Source organism: Chrysemys picta, chromosome 1 (genome assembly GCF_011386835.1).
Source record: "Chrysemys picta bellii isolate R12L10 chromosome 1, ASM1138683v2, whole genome shotgun sequence".
NCBI classification, from domain to species: Eukaryota; Metazoa; Chordata; order Testudines; family Emydidae; genus Chrysemys; species Chrysemys picta.
Window position 1 is genome coordinate 190129238 of NC_088791.1, and position 13533 is coordinate 190142770.

The following is a 13533-nucleotide window of genomic DNA, read 5'->3' on the forward strand; positions in this document are numbered from 1 at the left end:
CCAATCACTCTGTGTAGCTCAAGTGTTTGTGTGTTTGTTTGTTTGTTTGTTTGTTTTTGCCCTGTGGTCACTCTCACTGAAGCTAAGCTAGCTGAGGTGGAGTAACTCAAGTGTGCTAATTTGAGCCACAGCCATGTCTACACTACAGGGACTATAGTGGCATAGCTATGTCGGCATAACTCAAGAGTGTAGACGCTGCTTACAGTGACAGTGGTATTTCCATTGCTGTAGAAACACCCTCTTCCCGAGCAATGGAGCTAGGCCAACGGAAGCTAGGTACCCAAGGGATCGGGCAGGCTTGTGCTCAGGTGGCTAGCCTGAGCTGCCGGCCATGTCGCCATGGCCACACTGGGTCTGTCTAACCACACTGGGAAGCACCCTTGCAGCTGCTGTGTAGACATGAGGTGAGTTGACATAGGAACAAAAGGAGGAGGTAGTACGAGGGCCCCATTGTCAGAAAAGAAAGTTGGATATGAGTCTTTTCAGTAGAAAATGACTGTTGTTCAGTTATGTGGGAAACTGAGGTGATTGCCACAAGGGCAAGGTGAAGGAGAGAAGTTTTCTGCAGAGGCTTCATGAAGGTTTGAAGCAGTTAGCAGGTTGGTTAGAGAAGAGCTGACGTTTCATGTTGGAAACTGTTTTGTGGAGACAGGAGATCTGAGAGAGCCTCGCTATAGAGCCTGGCCTCTTAGCAAAGTCCAGTGGAGCCAAGACTGAGACCTGATTCTTAAGATGAGTGAGATGAAGACATTTATGAAACCATCAAGAAGAAACTCTAGAAGTGCTTTGCTGGATGCTTGGCTAAGCAATGGGAGCTTGATGGTCTTTTTTATTTTTGGAACTCAAGTGCCGGGTTTACTGGTATTACTGCAACAATGAATAGAACTTTTGATGTAGCACAGGCTTTATTGACACTGGTGTGCTTGCACTAACAGAGAAAGATGAGGAAATTGGCTTTTCATGCCCTTTTGTTGTAGTAATAATTAATTTGCTTTTTATAGCACCTTTGATCCCAAAATCCTTCACAATTTTCCTACTTAAATCCCAATACAGCAAAGCACTTATGCACATGCTTAAAGTTAAGCATGCCCATAACGCAGTGCTGAATAAGGACAGACTTAAGCAAGTGCTTATGCACTTTGCTGAATCAGGGCCTCCTTATGTACTTTGCTGAATGAGGGCCACACTGCTTATGCTGACAAAAAGGAATGGGACAAAATATTATCCATCTTTCTTCCCCTACTCAGAGTCAACAGAAAGAGAGAGAGGTGAGACTCGGGCTGTGAATTACTTTGCTTATTTTAGAAAGAGAAAGGTTCCCAAACTAGGAGAAACCAAAGATTGCTGATGGAGAGATCCTTCACTTGTGATTTTCATTAGATAAGGCATCTCAGCATGATCAAATAGTAGTATACATTGTATTAGTTTTACACCTCAGTTCTTTCCAGAGAATCCCCTTTTCTGCAAATTTCAAGATAAATGATTTATGCTGTCATAAAATCTTAATGGCTGATCTCTGAAATAAAAATGTAATACAATATGTGATTTTTTTCTGTCTCAGCAGTGCTGGGTCTTTCCTTTAGAATATGTTCCATATTTCCTTCTTTCTCACCACCTGAGAGTCTCTCTAAAAGAAACATATGAAAATACTCCCTACAGATGCATCCTTTGTGGTAATAGACACCACAAGGCCTTTGGCCCCTTTGATCATAAGTGTTATCCCAAGAATCTTGCCAGATCTCATTTAAAATGCACTTGTACTTTGAAAACGGAATTTATAAAAACAGAATCATGGTGTTCCTTGTTTAGTGTCTTTCATTATTTCCAGACCAGCTATTACAAATTAATAAAGCTACGTTTCAGTCACGGGTATTTTTGGTAAAAGTCATGGACAGGTCATGGGCAGTAAACAAAAATTCATGCCCTGTGATCTGTCCATGACTTGTACTATAGACCCCGACTAAATCTTGGGTGATGACAGGGGGGCAGCCTGGGTGTGCCGCAGGTGCTCTGGGGGTGGCTCGGGGGAGCTGGGCGCCGCGGGTGCTGGCGGGAGGCAGCATGTGGCCCGGGACCTCTGTGGGTGCTTGGGGGGAGGCACAGTGGCACGTGGCCCAGGGCCCCCACCGGTATTGGGGTGGGCAGGTGGCAGTAGCTCGGGCCCCCCACTGCTGCTGCTGGGGGAGGGGGCACGGCGGCCCAAGATTGCCCCAGCAATGGCCAGAAGTCACAGAGGTCCTGGAAAGTCGCGGAATCCGTGACTTCCGTGATCTCCATGACAGACTCACAGCCTCACAAATGAACACACAGATTTTTTTTTTTTTTACACGTTCCAGCCCTCCAAATTCAGCCTGGAATCTGAAAATCAAGCTGTTCATTTTCTGGCTCACACATCCAGGGCCGGCTCCAGCATTTCTGCCGCCCCAAGCAAAAAACAAACAAAAAAAAAAGGCCGCGATCGCGATCGGCAGCAGCAGTTCAGCGGCAGATCCTTCGCTCCTAGAGGGAGTGAGGGACCTGCCACCCCCGAATTGCCGCAGGTGCCGCCCCTCTCCCTTGGCCGCCCCAAGCACCTGCTTGTTAAGCTGCTGCCTGGAGCTGGCCCTGCACACATCAATAATAAAAATTCTGCCTCTGGAACTCAGTTAACAAATCTGATGATGCACAAGCCAAAATAGAGGCCAAATTACTCTTCAATATCCGTGTTGGCTTTGCAGTATTTAAAGGAGTCAAAAGTACTAAAACTTACTTTAAAAACTTTACCAGGAAAGGAAACAGATATGACTTTGATCGCACACGTATGGAGAATGGCTGGGCAGTAAGAAGTGCCATTTTTACAGTTATTTTTCAGAGTAAAACTGTACTTCAACCCCTTGCACTGGACCTCCCTCTGTTCCTGTCAATCTTCTTTTACATAGTTTATTGGCAAACATTTGTTTCATACCTGAAATGTCTTCCATTTTCCAAATGCGTGTGAAACTCCATCAGTCTGTCTTTGTATAGTACAGAGAATAGGTGCCAAGATCAGGATAACTGAAGGACCCATTCATCTGACACAGGATTTGTGAGCTCTTAACATGTACACAATGTGCCTTCCTTTTAGTTCATTTTAATCCCTGTAAGAAGAGTGTGAAAGCTTCCAAATTAAATCCACTAAAATGCACCAGAAGAAAAAGAAGTTAATTAAAAGGAAACAGTTCTCTGGCCACTCAGACCAATGCTTAGTCTACACTTAAAATTTCGATCAACCTAGCTGTGTCACTCAGGTGAAAAGTTCACACCCCAGAGGGCTGTAGTTAAACTGAAATTAGGGTAACCAGACTGCACGTGTGAAAAATTGGGACAGGGAGTGGGGGGTAATAGGAGCCTTGCTGTAACTGGAGTTTTTCAAGTTGTGTGGTCCCTATATTCCACTGTGGGTTCTCTGGCACATGGAATGCATGCACACCCACAATGGCATACCCATAGGGTCCACCACTTGAAGTAGAACAAAAACTTCTAGTCAGGAAAGTTACAGAGCATATCACACAGGGCTTCAAACATTTCTTTACTGATCATTACAGACTTGGTCTATTTTCCTCATCAAAAGCAGTGATTGGCACAATTTAAGGTCTATCAAAAATATGCCTCATTATTTCCTGTTCATTGGCATTTCCTTTTGGGCCAGAAAGCTGGATCTAGCTATTAGATAGTTATGTCTTAGGGAAACTATGCCCTGTGAGACAGATCTCTGGCAGGAGTCCAGACCCTGGCTCTCACCTGGAGCTAAGGGATTTAACAAGGACTTGTTTCTTGTACCATCTATTACTTTTGACTACAAGTAGGAACATAAGAAGAGCAGCAGAAAAAGCAAGAACTTGCCCCTGAAAGAAAGAAAACTTCTGCTCTCCATTTGATTCATCTTTTGTTATTAACAAGAGAAAATTAGCTCTTTTGGTACCTGTGGCTCTGGGAGCACAAACTCTGGCCCTAGTCCTTCAGTCCAACCCAGAAGAGCAGATCCTAACACCCTCATGCAGTCACATTGACTGCACTTGAGCTGCACGCAGGCACAAGGGTCTGCCTGTGTGAATCCAGTTGCAGGAGTGGAGCCTCTGTATGAATGTTCTTTAGTAGACAAGGCCAGCAGAAAATTACAGCCCTGGTCGTTTGTGTTACAATGATCATAAAGGTGTTGATTGTGCACATTTAAAATGTACTAATCATGGGTTTGATTATTATTCTGGGCCATAGTTTATAGTGAATTTTCCTTATTTGCAGTGTGATTAAGATAACAACTCAGATAGTGTAACATTCTTAAAATTGACGGTATACAATTTTTCTTTTTTCTTTTTAGTGCCCAGAATCATACTTACAGCAGTTGATCCGATGATTTCTAATCTAAATCCTTCTCTAAAGCAGAACGATGGTAAATATGGTAATTTTTATGGTTTATTACCATCATTTGTCTTTAAGTCAAAATAGGAAATATGTTTGATCACAGATGGACATAGTTGTATTAGAATAATTAGAGGGGGAAGTAGTAAAATCATGTTTTAAAACTGGCTCTGACCACTGAAAGTTGTTAAAAAAGAAAAAAAAGTGTTTTATCATCAACAGAATGAGTTCTACACAATTAGATTCTGATGATACTGTAACGGGGGAATTTCACAATGAGAAATCCATTCAGGAACAAAGGCAAGATTCTGGGCCTGATAGTAAATAAATTATTGTGGGCCAAATCCAGAAGTCCTTTTCTCAGGTCAAATGCCTGTAAAAATATATGAGATGTTGGCTCGAGCAAGGATTGCAAGATTTGGTCCTAAATTTGAGAGATGAAGCGGGTAAGCTTGCAGCTGAGGGGTTACGGCATGCTTCCCACACCTGTTCCTGTGGAAGAACCTGTTGACTCAGTAGATGCTCAGTGGCTCTGGTAAGTGAGGAGCTACCCATTCTCTCCAGGACCTTAGTGTGCCAATCGCTGCCTTGTTCTGGCCACCTTTTACAGAGGCACAGCCTGGAATTTTGGGTCTACTCCAGAACGCACATGCCCAATGTGCAGTGTAGTTCACTGCCAGTGCTTCTGAATATTTAAAGGGGTGCCTTAAAGTGTGGAGAAGTCATTTGCCTGAAACTGCATGTTCAAACCAAACAAGCTACACAATGTGGTTGTTTGTACACAGAGCTAAAGATTTTCTGAAAAAAAGAAAACTTGATCAACGTTGTGTTTATACGCACAAGGTTTCCTCAAGAATCAGAGTGGCAATACTTGTACTGTTAATTTTCATTGCTGTTCTCCTCAGCTGCTTCTCAGTCTGGCCACTTTCATTCCCTGGGAAGTAGCCATGCACAGTATAATCTTAATATTTCTTATCATATTTCATTCTTGTCTATTAATTTATTAAATTTAGATTGGAATAAGGTGGAGGGGAAACTGCAAATAAAAAACAAGTTATCTGCTAACCATCCCCTTACACTACATACTGTGAGCTGTGATCTTTAATTAAGCCATTGAAGTCACTTTAAACAGAACTTTAAACATATTGCATTTTGACATTTCCATCGCTGGGACATTGGCACATTATGGTTATCCATAACTATGGTACATCTTTCTTAACTGTGGTCAAGAGATGTGAACAGTAACAGTGAGTATATGATGGTTTCAGACTGGATAGCCATGTATGAGTAAGGCTGAAATGTAATTTTGTGAACAACAGAGAAAATGAATGGTGTGGCTAGCACACATCCTCTATTGCCACCATTTCTAGGATACTGCAGAGATTGCTTTGGGAAGTGATTCATATAGGGTTTGATCAAAAGCTCAGTGAAGTCATTGGGAATCTTTCCTTTGGCCTCTTTGGGCTTTGGTTCAGGCACTGGAATTGGTCATAGTTGCTGTTTAATAACAATTTTTTAGTTTTCTAACTATCCATTATGTTTTGTTTGTAAATCATGGGTTTGGGTGTTACAATCTAATTGCATTTGTCTTGTATTTTCACATTACAGATATAAACATTGACTCCAGGGAATCAAGGCTGCCAAAGAAAGATGGAATTATTATTAGCAACTCTTTGGCTACATTTGCTTACATTAGAGGTAGGAAAATGTTGGGTTTTTTTCCTCCTTATATTGTATTTGGTAAACCTGTTACTTCGAATAATTGTGCTGATAGAGCATTACCACACTGCCGGGAGGATGAGACAATAATAACATAACAACTGACATTTATGTAATATGTTCCAGCCCGAAGGATCCTAAACTCTTTTAGAGGTTGCTGCCAAGATTTTTTAAATGAGTGCTTTCAATGAGAGCTGCTGGGTGCTCAGCACTTTAGAAAATTAGGCACTTATTTAGGAGCCTATCTTTAGGAATCCATTTTTGGAATTTTTAATCTGTATATATAAGGATTATTGAAGCACAATTAAAATTCAACCATGGGATGGCACATGACGGGAATTCTGACCCATTGCCACCACCACCACCACCATCAATCATCAAGGCAAATCCCAAAGGGACGTGGCCTCCTTGCAGATTAAGTGCCACTCAGATCAACCTCTAGCTAGATCTTTAAGATGGTCTAGTTGGATGATCAGTCTGTGTCTACCATTGGCGATGTGGGAATTCTGACCCAACAACACTCCAGAGCAGGATTTAGGAAAATACATATAAAATCATGTTGCCCCTTTTAGACCTGAGTGGCTAGTCAAAGTTTAGGGCCCTGTAGATATTCCAGTTAGAAGCAGAAATTAGTGATAGGTGTTTCTTTGATCCAGTTTTGTTTATTTACAAAGACTGTACAAAGTCCTGTGTCTTTGAAATCAGAGGGGATCAAATAGCAAGAAACAGCTTCTTTTGCATCCAGCACCAAGAGTGCTCTTTTAGCCTGCACCCATAACCCAAAAACCTCTTCCCAGGTTTCTTCCAGAGTCAGCCACCTTCAGCTTTCAACTGCTCCTTTCAGTTGTCTTTCATTCTCAGGGGTGGTCTACACTGAAAAGTTAGGTTGACCTAGCTACATCACTCAAAGGTGATGTCAAAGGTATAGATGTCGGCCAGCTTGCCCGGCCGACATCTATACACGCTTGTGTATAGATCTATAGACACTTCCTGGATCCCAATAGGATCACTCAAAGGTGTGAAAAATCCACAACCTTGAGTGACATAGTTAAACCTAAACCATAGTTAAACCTAGCACTGACCTAAACCCCAGTGTAGACAGTGCTAGGACAGAAGAATTCTTCCATTGATTTAGCTACTGCATCTCAGGGAGGTGGATTAACTACAGTGACTCTCTTCTCACACACACATCCCTACCCAAAACAGTATTCAACCAAAAACTCCTGAGTGAGTTTACACACACTTTTTGCCTTCAGTGGGGCTTATGCTTACAGTTATGTTAACTGAAGGATGAGTTCACATCTACCACTCTCAGTGGGCTTTTAACTCAACCCATAACAAGGTATCACCCAGCTCATAACAATAATATCACCAGCTAACCGAAAACTCAGAAAAAAATGTAGGTAGACAGAATATAACACCACAAGTTGAAATGTGAGAGCAGCCCTGGAGCCAACATTTCTACTCTTTCAGAAGAGGTCATGGGATCTGTGAATGAGCACAAGCAATTACAACTTTGGTTTTACAACGCATTTGAAACATGATACTGATGCAGCCCAGTGTCCCCTAGCACCGTACTGGGAAAGTCATTAAATAGTGAGTCAGACAGAAGAGTGTTCCCTATTGAGTCACCATCACACCTTCCTGTAGCACACCTTTGCTTTAGAGGTCTCCCATACAAGTACTGAGCTGATGTGATGCTCCTCAAGAGTGCCCGGGTGTGACTGGAGGCCTCAGGGTCCTGCCACACTCCATCCCAGAGAGGAGCAGAAGAGAAGTCTTCCAAGCAGCCAAGCGTGATTGCGGAGAAAGAGCCAGTGAGAGAGGCTGCAGGGAGCAATCAATCAGGGCCCAGCGGGACCATATAAAAGGAGCTGCAGAACAGAGCAGCAGTCAGTTGCTGTCTGGAGTTGGAGGAGAGAGGACTGTGTTCCTCACTGTCTGAAAGAGAAGTAGGACCACGGACAGCTCAGTGTGGGAAGGGACTGGGGGAGTAAGAGAGAGCTCCTGGCTTTCTGCTGGGACTGAGCCCAAGACAGTCTGCGGGCAGGGACCGGGGGAGCAAAGAAGGCTCTCCTGGCTGGCAGTTGGGACTGAGTAAGGACTGAGCCTAGGGAGAGCCACAAAAAGACAGTGTCTCCAGGGAAGAAGCCTTGAGGGTACGGCCCATATCATATCTGGGGCAAGTTAAAGACTGTTACCCTGGAAGGGGTTTGTTCTGTTTCACATACAGACAGTATGTGTGACTCGGCCGGAGGGCTGAATCACTAATAAACCACCTGAGACACTACTGATGGGTCACCATAAATGGAGAGGCTGCAGACACATCGTACCAGAAGGGGGCATATGTGAGAAGTGGATGCCAACCACGTTACACCAGGGTTGTGAGGCACCTCGCCACCACTTGCCCTTAATCGTGAAGCAGCGTCTCTGCCTGCTCCCTGAAACCAACAGCCTCTGGCAGCACAAGCGTTACCTTCCAGGCCTCCACAGGCCTTAGTCTCTCTGTACAGGTAGGGACGGCACACAGCAACTCCCTGAGTTCTCAGAGCATTCCCAGCAGTGTCCAGCTCCTTATCCACTGAACACTCACAGAATTACCAGGCTTGCTGTTCCCAAAGGAACAGCTTGTAAGATTCAACTAAGCACCAGCATTTTTCTTTATGCCCCAGCACTTAGATGTAGTTACAGTGAAAATAAGAATGTCTGTTATAAAGAAACAGAGATTTAAGTGATAATGAGTAAGAATAGCAGAAACAAATGGTTACATATAAAACAAAATTATAACACACTTTCTAGAGACTAAACTTAACCTTCTATCTAAAGAAGTTTATCTCACCCGAAGTTCACTCCAGCGTTTTCAACCTAACCCAATTGAGAACCCTTTTTTTCATGAAGTAAGAGTGCTATCCTTTTCTTTCTCAGTGAAGGGTGCCCAGGTGTCTTCTTTCCCTCCCAAATATAGTGGAACAAACATTTGATGTGTACCTGCAGATGGAGATGGTCCTGAGTGGCAACTTAGAACAGTCTCAGGACTGCTTTACATTTGAGCTCACAGGTGCTATTCTCAGCTGAGATAGATGTACCCACATTAGTGCTGCTTATGCTAGAGCACTAAAAAGAACAGTGTATCTGGGGCTAGCAGGGCCATGGTTTTGGCTAGCCCCCAAACATGTATCCAGGGGGCTGGGCACGTATGTACTCAGGCGGTGAGCCAGAGCCGCTACCCTGGCTGCGCTGCTATTTTTAGCATGCAAGCTGGAGCAGAGCTAGCATGGGTACGTCTACGCTAGCTAGGAATCCCAGCTCCCAGCTCAAATGTAGGTGTACCCTTTGTCAAGAAGGCTGCAACAGCCTGAGGGACTATTCTGGCAACCAGAGTTTGCCAGAACACAGAACCTCTCTGCCCTGCCCCCTTTTCCCAGGCCATGCCCACTATGGCAAGAGGGCTAGAAAAGGGATGCACGGCCACCAGCCAGTGGTTAAGAGTGCTAGTAAACTATTCATAAAATACAGCATAACACTTTTAGGGGCAAGTCTTTTTGCCCAGTAATTAAAGAAATTGACTAGGCAGGATTTAGATGACAAGTACAAAAACTTTTTGTTGCATGGCAGATAATGCCAAAAAAGCACCAAACTTACCCAACATCACGTAGGGCTCTTTGGAAATGACTGCTGACTTTTGTATCTGTTCTCGGCTTTTGTTTACAGATGTTTTAAGTCTGGCTTTTTGTTTTGAATTTTAGATCACCCTGAAAGAGCTGCTCTCCTGTTTGTGTCTAGTGTGTGTGTGGGCTTAGTCTTCACACTGTGTGCTTTGGTGATACATGTGTCATGCACTAACGACTTCCCAAAACTGCACAGAATGAAAGACCATTCTGTGCTGGAAAGCGACAAAGCAGATGATCACAGTGATGATGAAGAAGAGGAAGATTCTTCAGATTCAGACTTGCCAAATGAGCGAACAGGATTTTATAGGACGTATTACTCGGGTTATAATTCAACAGAAGCAGCTGAACTGGCTGAAAGAATAGAGCGCCGAGAACAGATAATGCAAGAAATTTGGATGAACAGTGGTTTGGATATGTCTCCTACTAGAAATATCAGTCCATTTTATATTAATGAACAACAAAGTGTTTATTTTGGATGATACAAGCTTTTTGTTTTTAATGTACCTTCTGTGAAGGGACATGTGTAACTATATATAATTATTTGTAAAGTAAAAAAATATATAAATAATAAAAGGACTGTTTCAAACCCCTGATTGCATAACCCAGTGTGGAACAAATTCTGCAAGGATTTATAGTTTGTTGTTTTTCTTATTGACTAGTTGAAGATGAATTCCTGTATATAAGTGGAAAACATACACACCTCTGCAGAAAGAAAAGTAATGAAGCAGCATAATAGAGGATTAGGTATTTGTGTTCCATAAGGACATGGCATTTATTAGTTAACAGGTTAATTAGGGCAGGCTTCTACAGTACTTTGGAACTGCCATGTGCTATAGCAATGTAAAATATTTGTATTATTAATGAGGCAGGCGGGCTAGACAAAACCATCCAGGGCTCCCTGTGGCCCTTCTGCTATTGCTCCAACCCATCCTTACTCAACCTTGCCCCCCAGTAAACCACTATATAACTGAGCTCAGTCTAGCTGGAGCTAAAATCCTGCTAGCGTTAGGCAGGTTAACAGGTTTGATTCTTTAGGGTTGTATGCAAAAGAGGTAAAAAGTGCGGGAGCCCTTGAAGTTAAGCCACAGCGAAGTCATGTGTTTTCTCAAAAGAGTGTTGTATTCGTTCAGAACCATGGTTAGCCAAACACACCTTAATGCTCATGCAGAAAGAATACAGACCTAGATCATGAGTCCCTGATGTATGCTGAAGCTTTACTCCACACGTAGGCCCATTGATGTCAATAGCAAGAGTAAGGTGCTATTCAATATGAGTAGGAGCTTCACAGTTTGGCTCTTTTTTCTGCATGCAGGTAGCAGGCACATATGCCCTCCCCACTGAAAAAAAATCCACTTGCAGGGAAGATACACATGGGTAAGACGTGTAAACTGGCATCAGGACCTTTAGTGTCATGTACTGTTGAGAAAAGGATTAAAAATAAAAGTGTCATAGAGCACTTACCGGAGGCATATTGAGTTGTTACATCTGTCTGTCCTTGAGTTTAGCAACCTTTTAATTCTGTAAGAGCCAAAATAAATCCCTCCCCCCCCCCTTAGGATTGGTAGCATGTTAGACAAATATTTTTGTGAGTATTGTGGCCATTTATTTGACTTCAGTTCATTTTTGCTAATGTATATTCTTAGAGCCTGCTGATTTGATTTCAAGTTATTCTCCATGAGGTTCTTTGATAAAGGTCACAATCTTCACTTCAAGAGTGTTCATGGACTAATCATGTTTGATTTAGTTCAATCACACAGAAAATTAAATCAGAAATTTATCTACATTGAAAATGCAGCCTTCCTGCCTTTAAGTAGAATGTCTCCAATATTTTAACTATAGTCTGTAGGGACCTAGCAGAACAAAAGGAGGAAAAATGTCACTTCCTAGTGGTAATACTTATGAGGTCACTGTGCTGTCCCTGTTCAGTCCCCCTGTACAATGTAGTTATATGAATCCTCTGAAAGAAAAAAATGTGGCTTGTATTAAACTCAAAATTGAATTTGGGGAAAAAATTAGAAAAGAGAAGGGGGACTTGCTCAACTGGCTTAGCAGCAATCAGATGCTGAACTGGAAAAGCTGAACGCTGATTAGTGTCCTGTTGAGGGAAGGGGCACAGATTAAGGAGATGGGAAAGGATGACATTAGCCCACTTCATTTAGCTAGGCCACTTTTCCAAATTATGCACATTATGTTACGCATGCAATACAGTGTAAATTTGAGATAGCACTAGTTTTTCGTTAGCTGGGACTTGAGAGCCCCCTTTCCACAGCAGAGTTATTATGGTTAATGCATTTCTTTAACAGGGTTTGGTTTGGAAAAGATTTAGTGAATTACTTGGTCTTTTCAAGGTGAACTGCAAAGTGAAAGACGTTTGTTTGTTTGTTTGTTTGTTTGTTTGTTTGTTTGTTTGTTTAGCCTAAAGAGGCCAGGTTTTTCTGTTGCCCCACCCTGTAAGTAGGTGTTATCCCACAGGGAAATGCTGCCTGATTCCAGCTGACTCAGGGAGGCAGCTGTGGTTCATTAACTTTACCCTGCCTATGAAGAGATGGGAGTAGTTCTTTGACCAGATTAAGGCTTACCCTGCACTACGCTAGGAAAGAGCTGTGGTTACAGTTATTCTGGTATAGCTACATCAGCAAAACCTCCTAGTGGAGAGGCACACGATGCTGGCAAAAAAGTGCTTTTGGCGGTATAGTTTATACCAATTTCTCACGCTAAATAAGCTGTGCCAGCGAAAGCATTTTAAATGCCAGCATAACTGTGTCTGCACTAATGGTTTTGCCAGTATAAAAATGTCTCTACATATCATACCATTAAGAGACAATACTCTATCAATAACAGTTTCAAGTGTAGACCTGGCCTAAGACGGAGATGCATCTGTAGGGAAACCCTGCAGACAGCCAAGTGCAAGGAGAGAGTTTAGACCCAGGTTTATGTTTTCATTGTTGTTAGTTGAGTCAGCCCTAAAACCAGTTCCCAGGAACAGCTTAAAGTTTGGACTAAAGACAGGAGGCCAGATCCTCAGCTGCTATATATATCAGTGCAACTTCATTGACATCAGTCGAGCTATGCTGAGTTATACCAGCTGAGGATCTGGCCAGTGTGCTTACGTTGTCCCTTTCTGCTGGATTGCAATGCATAAAGACTGCCTCAAAGCAGCCCCAGAATCTTTTGGAGCCCTTATTCCACTGAAGAGTTTCAGCACCCCACACCTCCTTTCCACATGTGTAATTTAGGCTACGTTAGAAATGGAACCCCCTCAGCCCACCACATTTTTCATGACAGTTTAACATTCTTCAAACCTTTTTACTTCCCAACCTCTCGGTGTCTCTTTCTTTGATTCTTTTCCTACAACTCTTTGGCCCCGTACGTGACTGCATTTGACATCATTCTAAAGCTCAGGGCTTAGTTCTTCAAGCCAGATTTGTACTTAGCATCAGCATAGTTGAAGGAGCCCTGTTGACACGTCTGACTGTTGTCCCTTTTATTTCTTCCATAAGCATTTGACTTTTGGCCACACATTTTCCTATTCAAGGATATTTTGTACGTTGAACACAAACTATGCCAGTCTCTCCACAGCTCAACTGGTAGCCATGATCATGCTTGACAAGGTAACATCCAAGATGGCAGCAGACAAAGGAAAGCCAATGTGTTACCTGACAAAGCCCATGTGAGTCCAGCAGTGGTCATTTTGAAGTGGCAGTTTGGCTAAGCAAGATCTTAGCTTCATCATCAGTGTGCTTAGTTAACCTCTTACCAGAATCAA

The 13533-nt window shown here is 42.8% G+C and overlaps 1 protein-coding gene across 5 annotated transcripts in view; it reads left to right on the forward strand.

Moving 5' to 3' along the window:
* EVA1C (eva-1 homolog C) overlaps positions 1-10358 on the forward strand; it is a 69460-nt gene extending 59102 nt beyond the window's left edge. For 3 of the 5 annotated variants that reach the window (XM_024102763.3, XM_042855759.2, XM_005283914.4), the window contains 3 exons: positions 4337-4417; positions 5986-6075; positions 9843-10358. In XM_024102763.3, coding sequence (XP_023958531.1) covers positions 4337-4417; positions 5986-6075; positions 9843-10246 — 575 coding nt within the window. In that variant the 3' untranslated portion in view covers positions 10247-10358. The remainder of the gene's footprint in view (positions 1-4336; positions 4418-5985; positions 6076-9842) is intronic. The other 2 variants (XM_005283915.4, XM_042855760.2) reach the window with 1 other exon arrangement.
* Positions 10359-13533: the final 3175 nt, after the last annotated feature.